The sequence below is a fragment of the Habropoda laboriosa genome, unplaced genomic scaffold, assembly GCF_001263275.1.
Source record: "Habropoda laboriosa isolate 0110345459 unplaced genomic scaffold, ASM126327v1 scaffold243, whole genome shotgun sequence".
Classification (NCBI taxonomy): domain Eukaryota; kingdom Metazoa; phylum Arthropoda; class Insecta; order Hymenoptera; family Apidae; genus Habropoda; species Habropoda laboriosa.
In genome coordinates, this window is record NW_017100433.1 from 331,997 (window position 1) to 340,587 (window position 8,591).

Here is an 8,591-nt window from a genome sequence, read left to right on the forward strand (position 1 = left end):
GTGTTACAGCAGTAAGCTATAAGTAATAGCAGGTAGTCTCCTTGACGAATTTCCAAAGAAAATAGTCGTTTCGCAAACTCTCGACGTACCAGAGAAATACCGAAGAGCAAAGGGGAAGCGTACCTTGCAAAACACCCTTGCGGTAGACCTTGACCTCGTGAACAGCGACTTTTCTGTAAGGTGCGCGTTTCTCCTCGAAACTTGTGTCCGAGCTGAAGGACACCGATTTCTTCACGCGAGCTCCGCTCTTTTGCTTTCGCTCGATTGGCAACGTTTGAACGCTCGGCGACCGTCGAAGACTGGAGGGACCGCTCTCCGTGCGATCGTTATCGTTTGCTCTCTTCTCTCTGATTCTATTCGTAGAATGGGCGAGACTCGCCAGAAACGCGGAAGACCTTTTCAGAATGCTTTCCTCCGCTGCTCTTCGTCCGGTTTTCTGCGCCGTCGAAACACCTGAACACGACGATCGTTGATTGTTAAACGCGAACAGCGGAAGGATAGGCACGTACCTTCTCTGAAGCAGTTGGGGACAGAAAGGGACTTGCGAATAGGCCGTAAAGTCCTGCCGGATCCTGCGACGTCCTTGCCCTTCACGATGCACTCTCTCGCCGCGCAGTTATTTCGCGCGAGCTCTCCCCTCGAGGCGACGATGCTGTAGTTGTTCACCTGTACAGGTGACAGTTGTTCACAGGTACTGCCCTTTACCTGCCAGCTGTCCTCCAGTATCCGCCGGGCTTTCTGTTTCAATCACTCGTGCATGTTAAGTTCGATCCTTTTGTGGAGTGAGAGCGTGTCGAAAATCGATCGTGGCTTCCGGATCGGTTGGCAAGACGTGCACGCGAGTTCTACCGCATCCGTTTCAACTAAACGCTATTTATATGCCGGTTCGCGTCCTCGCGTCGCCCGGTCGTTTGATCGGTGGCTCTCGTCCGCGCGCATTATTCGAGAGGTTCAGGCGAGCACTACTTGTTCGCTCGCGCACACACCGGCGCGGTGCGACGCGGCTTTCCCTTTCTTCCTTCACCGTCGCTCGCCATCTCTCCATCTCTCCCCGAAAGGTGTTTGTGTGCGGTGAACCGAGCGCGTTACCGGCTTCGCGCGTAAAACGCTTTATAAACGACGCGTAAATAAGTCAGGCTGCGATGACGTGGTCGATTTCCGAAGACGCTCCACGCTCCAACGGGGAACAAAGAGGAGAAACGCTTACTTGGCTGTGATTTGGTTGCACGCCGGATAGGAACATGACGTCGGCGCGTTGCCTCCTCGATTTTTCCCGATCGTCGATCCACATTCGTCGTCGTTGGTGAAACGTCGCGATTACACAGGCGAACGGGGACGGGGATAAAATTATCTCTCTCATTTTCCGCCAATTCCCGACTCGAACAGGTATATTCCCGCGCGTGTTATCGTATTCGAGGAACGAACCGCGATCATCTCGAACCAACTTTACGCGCACACTCGCCTTTTTGCTGGATGACGGCCGCGTGCTTATTTTGTCGCCGTCGCCGTCGCCGTCGCCGTCGCCGTCACTCCTGGCGTTAAGCCAATATTTTGAATTCTCTTATGCACGAGAATCTATCGATTATGCCATACTCGAGAAGTCCGCCCGCCCGTTTATCGATCTTACAAAATCATTGCCGTATCTCGACTCGGAGAGATCGCAAACACACCGAACGTTTACGAACCGTTCACGAGGTAAACGGTCGAACGCGATAAGAAAGCTGCTTTTCCCCCTCCCCCCATTTACGTCGTTCAAATTTGATCGAACGTTTCAATATACATATGTACGTACTTACATACCTACGGCTGACCCCGAACGATATTAGAAATTCCGAGAACAACGGAGAGCCGTTACGAGTGGGTCTTTGTCTTCTAAATACAAGGTAGGATTAATGAAAATTCATAAGAGAACCTGACGAAGGCTGTCGATGTCGATAGCACGCACGCACGCGACTTGATCGGGAATAACAATCGCGTTTCGTTGATAATCACGTGCAGCATTGTGTCATTGACACATTTCGAACACGATAATAACCTCGGCCGACGAATGTTTTCAAACCCGTTTCGTTTACATGGCTCGGTTTTCGTATCTGCGTAAGAAGGTTCTTTTCTATACTGACCGGCTTCGGTTTAATTTTAAACGAGGTCGACGCCGAGCTGCTGGGATCCGTAAGTTCGTCGCTTAATATCATGACCGTGATTCGTTACCGTTAGCGGGTCTTTAATCGAACGGACGGTCTTACCGGGGTGGCGAATAAACGTTCGGTCTAACGTTCTTTCTCCTCGGATGGTCGATGATTTTCAGACGTTACTCGGACTATTTATCCAACTACGTACACCGTTTACGCGAACTTGGGATGGCTAATTTAAGAATTCGAGCCTCCTCGACTGCGCCTTTCTTTTCACTGCTAAACTCCGTGAAAAATATCTGTACACTTTTGTGAAAAAACTTCACCGCGTTGTAGGAATCGTGGACGACTTTGCAGTCGCCAGCTGCGTACGGACGCCGTTAATTCCATCGAGCAACTGTTTCCAACTAATCTGCCCGCGTAAGGGTTGATTGGATACTGGGCCAAAGTTTCATTCGCACCCTCGCCCTCAAAGTATCGCGAGAGTCGTATCGCAACCTCTCCCGGTCCGCGCAGCCGCGAATTTAGGCCAGGTGTTACTCTTCTACGTCTAGCCGACAAGAAATTAGCAACGTTCGCGTAATCTTACGCGAGAAGGAAATTGATCGTACTTTCGAGAAACGAGCAACCGTTTCGGTGATTCGCCGCTGGAAAGATATCGACCTGTACAACTTGTTGTTCTTATCTATTTCGGTGTGTGCACGGAAGCTCCGATGATTCAAGATCAATTATAAAAAGCGGGAATCCCAGAAATAGTATTTTCAGTGGCCCGCAATTACGTGTTACACGCAGGTACGTCGTTCCAAAGCGATCTGCCGAAAACCGATGCTCTCCGGCTTAACTACAGCGGCCAAAAGAATCGTACGAAATCGTGTTTAATCGGAGATATTAGCGTATTTTGCTATTTTTGCATCGATTTCGATCCGTTAGATTTGTACGGGTGGCAAATGCCCGCAGAACTCGTTACTCGTCAAGGCCGGACTCGTTCTAACCTTGCGTCTACACGAAAACGCCTCGAGTTTCGAGCGGGTCACGGAAAGAAAGATGATGCAAAGTATTTCAAAGTGTAATGCTATATTTTGGTAACATACAGAGTTTACATCGAGGATGAACTATTTGACGCAAGGCCGTTAGGACGGCGCGGCGTGCGTCAATTTTCCTCGGGCTGGCAGCCCGTTCGATTATGAAAAAAATAGCAATATCGTGGCAATGCTGATCGAGTGGAAAATACAATAATCGTGAGACGATTCCCACAGTGTTCTAGGTACGATACTTATTTGGCAACAATCAACAACAATTGGAATCAAAGGTCACGAGTGGTAGCGACGCCTAGTATTCCAAGGTCCCGCGACGAGCTTGTATCGGGACGAGCTACCATTTACAATCCTTGATCCCAAACTTACATACGTTAGAGCTTTAACGCGGTTCACGTTCCCTTAAACTTCGCCGCCCCTACTCACGGATATTCGGTATAAGATCGAAGAGAGTGCAACGCTTTCCCCTGGCAGTAAACACTCTAAGATAACACGTTAAGAAGGTTTAGAAAGGAGATCGTCGGCGCAACTGTGCTTTCGATCCAACAGCGCAACGAGGAACGAGGTTTATTCGCGAAAACGTAATTTCGTCGATTTAGGGGTACAAAGGCATTCGTCGGGGAATTTGCGCCGATTCGAAAAGTAGCGTTGGTGAGAAATTGGAGGAAAAGCATCATCCGTCGAAAGATCTAGCTGCGTCTATTGAACCCAGGAAGCAGGTACCCAAAGCGGTTCCGATTCTACTCGATGAACCGCGTTCACCAGCTGCTCGAACGCTATAGGGAGGTCAGCGTTCACGATCACCTCGTCGAACAGATGAGAGTAGAGAAATTCGATTCTAGCAGCGCTGCGCAAAATTTCCTGGAACTCCTCGTCCTGCGAAACACAACCAGGGGATAAATGAAGATGGTGTTAAATGTGGGAAAATGCGACAAGAGACACACACGTACCGTGAAACCTCGAGAGTTGCTCTCGTCGAAAGTTGATCTTGCTCTGGCGTCGTTCCTCGTTTCTTTCAATATTTCGAACCTGGGCGGTTTTATATAGACCACGTACGGTTTGGTCTGCGGCGTTCGAAGCATCTTGAGGGCCTGATAGTGCGGGTTCAACAGGCAGACGTATCCAGCGTTTATCAGGGAGCTGACGCTCTCGGAACTGGTACCGTACAAGTTACCCTTGTACTCGCCGTATTCTATAAACTTTCCAGCCTCGATTTCCTCCTCCATCTTTTCCCGGGTGACGAAATGGTACTCTTTACCGTTCACCTCACCCGGTCTCGGTGGTCTCGAAGTATCTGAGATAGGAGGGCGGTAACCGTTAGGGCGACGAGAGCAGCGGATAAAAACGGGGAGAGAAGGGAAACTTACAAGGAACGGGCGTCTTGTACTTCTCGGGATCGGTGGCCACGAGCCGCCTCTTGAGCTCGTTCCGTCCAACACCCGGTGGCCCGATCAGAACCACCGGCCGGTAGAGGCCCGGTCTCGGATAGAGCTTCGCGACTTCTTCGTAGGTTGGTATTTCTTCCCGGTCGAAATCGTCGTTCTCTGCAGCGTCATACATGATTTTTTTAGTTTTTACTCCCTGCAAGTTGCACTTTGTAGGCGAGGCGTGCAAAGAGGTACTGGGACGGGGGCACAACGCGGGCAAAGGCACTGGAACAGAACACAAGCCTAACCGAGGGGTTAGGTGGTCAGGCCGTTTTTCATCATCCTTTCATATCTCTCTATGCAGTTAATCTTCCGCATGCGGTGTTATAATGCGACGATCAGATGTTACGAAAACGAGCGTATCAGTGTTTCCGAAACGCTTTCATCGAGTCAACTGAAACCGCGCCTTGGAAACACCGGTAAAAGCGTTCTATTTTATTCCGAGAATCAATCGCAATCACCCTCTCTCCCACTTACTTATATTGTCGTCGTCGGTTTTCTCCTTCTGTTGCCTCTCGAGGATAATTCGTCTCTCCTGCAGGGCTCTGCTGGGGATCAAGCCAGCACGCATGTTTCGGTCGCCTTCTCGTCTCGCCTGCCACCTATTTCAATCGTGCTGGATAATCGGAAAGATCTTAAGCTCGTGTGGGAGAAACGAATCGGAATCGTACCAATAGGCGTCGTCCTGACTGACGATGTGGAGAACGACACCCTTGTCGAAGTCTAGCCCAGCCTCCTTACAAGGTATGTACGGATCTTCGGCAGCCTTGTACGAAAAGTGCGCCCTAACTCGCACCTATCGTGTGAAAAATGTGTGCTCGATCGATTTATCTCTCTGTGGAAGAACAACAACGTACCTTACTCTCCCGAATTCCCCCTTTACTGTCGGCAGGCACTATTTTAAAGGTAATCGTACCCTCGGAATTTTGCTGAAAGAGAGATAAATCTCCGACTAGGGATCGATTCGTCTGTACCATAGAACGAGGATAAAGTGAACCTACCAATATTTTAAGAACACAGTTCGGAGTCTTTCCTTCGACGCTGATGCCATTCACCTCGCAAACCTCGTCTCCAACGTGAATCAGGCCGGATCTATCGGCCGCGCCGCCATGCATTATTCGCGCTATCACGATCTTCCCGGTCTCCTCGCATGTTTTTATCGTCGCCCCCTATTGTCAACGTGTAAACTAATATTTTCATTCGGGTTGCGACGAGGGTGTTGGGTGTTGGGTGTTGGGTAAGGGAGCGCCTTCGTTTTTCTTAAAAAATTAATAAAAACAAAGAGACTTGATCGCGAACGCGTGAACGCACGCTCGGCGGAGAAGGTTCCGTACACCACCCTTATTTTTCGCTTCGTTTCAAATTTCTCCAGAGATTCTCGACATTCGATACGAGGACATGCGGGGGCAATAACACAGGATACAATATTCTTACGAAAGAGAAATCGTTTTATTTACAAGCAAAAATCACAAACAGAAAAACACAAACGAACGGGAATAGAAATGAACGCAGGGAGTGTAAAGTAAGATTTAAGCGAAATTAATGAATTAGTGTACGTTTCTGTGTGTGCGTGTGTGTATGTACGTGTCGGTGTGGATGATCAGCGTTCTATTTACAGCTCGCTTCGAAACGAAAGAAAGAGAAAGAGAAAGAGAAAGAGAAAGAGAAAGAGAAAGGAAAGCGTAATTGCGCGAATCGCTAAGGTACGCATGAAACGTTTACAGGCCTGTATACATGTTTCGGCTTGAAGTCGACTTACCACGATCGGTTCAACGCCGGTGCCACACTTCGAAGCAAGTTTGACGATGAAAGAAACACGTGATTACTTAAGAAATAGTATCGGATATCGGATATCGGATATCGGATATCGCTCGTAAGGGGAACACGAGGTGCCTAGGCCGATAATACGAAAGGATAATAATAATAATCAGGATCAAGTCCCATGCAAATCGTACTCGTGTAATACACTCTTGTTTTTTCTTTTTTTTTTTTCAATCGACGCTACGTTACCGACAGTTCAAGCACACTCTCTCCCTTGTTACCGTGTTTGTTAATCAGGCGAGAAAGTTGAAAAGAAAAAGAGAGGAAAAAAAAAAACCCACTCTAAGCAACACGACCTATGTAAGTGACACGTACCAAGGGTTCGTTCGATTTCACCAACTGCACGATCTTCACGGTCTCTTCGTCCTCGTCCACTTCCATGGGAATCTCCGGCAATCGGGGATAGTAATCTTTCTGGGCGACCGCGTCGTGGGCGCACAACAGCCCCTACGACAAAACGTATTTCTCGATTTCTAATGTTGCCTTTTCGCCGCGACCACGCTACCTGTATGTGCGGCTTTTGAAGCAAATGGAAAAGCTCCTTGCATTCCGTAGAGATGTGCGTCTTGGTGGAGAGCAGGTCCAGAACATCGATGTCGATGTCCATGGAATTGGAGAGTACGGGGAAGAACTTGTCGTCCTGGACATTGTGCAAAATTTTATTGTGCACGTTCACCAACGCGTTCAATTCCTTCGACTGCAGCAAATCGCTCAGGAATCCGAATTCCTCCTCGGTACAGCTGGGTATCTCGTTCTTGTTCTCTTGCAGCGAATTCAGCAGTTTCGACAAGGCTGGGGAACGAAAGAACAAGGAGGAAAAATGGCAGGATAAAAATACCGAGTCGACGTTTGTCCGAATTTCCGACGAAACGACCACGATGCGCTAGGTTTCGGGCTCTCCCCGCAACTACGTATCGAGTTCACGCGACACATTTACCTCCTGATCGATAAATTAATTTCCTGTAAACGCGAAACCCACGTACATACGTGTACCATACCTACTTTCTTCCTTCCCCTTGAAAACTGGATATTTATCGAAAGTTTGGAAAGAAGGGTGTATAAACGTTTGAAAGCGACTGGTTCAGCGGTGCTTTTCAGTTTTAATAATAGCTGAAAGTTGACTCGAACATTTCGTTGAAAAGCTCGGTGGCTAGCAAAAATAGACGTGTATGGTGCACCCGAACGTAGTAGGAGCGTAAGTACGCAGTTACGTATTTCCAAACCATCGTATCGAACGAAAACGTCGAAGATGCACACCACCGAACTAGCGATCGCTTGCTATTTTTAAATCGCAGAGCGTGACGTGACGTTTCTCGCATCGCTCGTGCCAATTGTTAAAGGCGAAAGGTGGAAAAGGAGAAAAGAAAACAAAGGAGAAAGGAATCGCGTGGAAGCGTACGTACGCAGTTTACTCACCAGGATCCCAATTTGTGTTTTCCATGACGAGCGCCGCTGTCATAATTTCTCAGGACACGCTCCGATATGCTTTTCCAGCGTGCTGGATTTCGAAACTGACGGGATGCACTCGAACGGTACGTGGCGTTGGTACGATATCGAAACGACAGAGAAAATTCAGGTCAGTCGCGATGCGTATTTCTAGCAGATTCGCGCGCAGCGCCGCGAATAACCCGGTAAAACAGTTTCTTGTTTCACGTTCGCGGCTGGAGTATCGTTATCATAGCGAGAATAATCCGTTACGTAAGCCACTGTCACTCGACACGGGGTAGAATGACCACCGCTAGACTCGCCTGCTCTCGCATCTTCGCAACCTTTCCGTTCTTCAATCGGCCAGACACACCGAACCACCGAACATCTTTCTCGAGAGTCACCGTACCGCCCGATTTAGCCGATGTTCGCGATCCCATTCGGGTTTTCCTTCATTTTTCGGCATAGACGCGGTACAGCGCGTTACCTCGGGAGGCCATCTTTAAAGGCAGCACTGTTTCCTCTACCGTCCACCGTACAGCTTTCTCCTTCTCCCTTTCCCTTCCAGTTTCTGCGCGGCGTGTCCGTCTCACCATCCCCCTTTGTCGAATCGTTCTTTCGATACGTCTCCAGCCTCCTTCTCCCTTTCTCTCTCTTTCTCTTCCATAATTTCTAGTCCATACCCAGATTTTCACCTCTGTACGATTCATTTTTTCGCTATTTCGATTTCCCTCCGTTTTCTTCCTCTCATCCCT

At 48.7% G+C, this 8,591-nt stretch overlaps 2 protein-coding genes across 5 annotated transcripts in view; both read right to left on the reverse strand.

Annotated features, from left to right (window-relative positions):
* Positions 1-1,484, reverse strand: part of LOC108575891 — a 3,900-nt gene extending 2,416 nt beyond the window's left edge. The window contains exons 1-3 of the mRNA XM_017938818.1: positions 1,208-1,484; positions 510-738; positions 124-453 (exon numbers count right to left, since the gene is read on the reverse strand). Coding sequence (XP_017794307.1) covers positions 124-453; positions 510-738; positions 1,208-1,360 — 712 coding nt within the window. The 5' untranslated portion in view covers positions 1,361-1,484. The remainder of the gene's footprint in view (positions 1-123; positions 454-509; positions 739-1,207) is intronic.
* Positions 1,485-3,277: 1,793 nt separating this feature from the next.
* On the reverse strand, positions 3,278-8,362 carry LOC108575890 (MAGUK p55 subfamily member 7). Of its 4 annotated transcripts, none has more exons than XM_017938816.1 (11): positions 7,828-8,362; positions 6,917-7,203; positions 6,727-6,858; positions 6,350-6,376; positions 5,592-5,759; positions 5,448-5,519; positions 5,262-5,386; positions 5,068-5,192; positions 4,531-4,707; positions 4,114-4,457; positions 3,278-4,039 (listed from the first exon to the last, which is right to left on the reverse strand). In XM_017938816.1, the coding sequence occupies exons 1-11, from the start codon at positions 7,868-7,870 to the stop codon at positions 3,863-3,865; spliced, it is 1,677 nt and encodes a 558-aa protein (XP_017794305.1). In that variant the 5' UTR covers positions 7,871-8,362; the 3' UTR covers positions 3,278-3,862. The 4 variants fall into 4 exon arrangements, with proteins under 4 accessions (XP_017794305.1, XP_017794303.1, XP_017794306.1 ...); XM_017938814.1 differs by having other exon boundaries at positions 4,531-4,833; XM_017938817.1 differs by lacking the exon at positions 6,350-6,376.
* Positions 8,363-8,591: the final 229 nt, after the last annotated feature.

Coding starts and splice junctions, on each gene's coding strand:
- LOC108575890 (XM_017938814.1), bottom strand. CDS start 7,870: ATGACAGCGGCGCTCGTCATGGAAAACACAAATTGGGATCCTG. Junction 7,204..7,827: donor AAACACAAATTGGGATCCTG/GTGAGTAAACTG, acceptor TTCGTTCCCCAG/CCTTGTCGAAACTGCTGAAT. Junction 6,377..6,726: donor TGAAATCGAACGAACCCTTG/GTACGTGTCACT, acceptor CTTGCTTCGAAG/TGTGGCACCGGCGTTGAACC.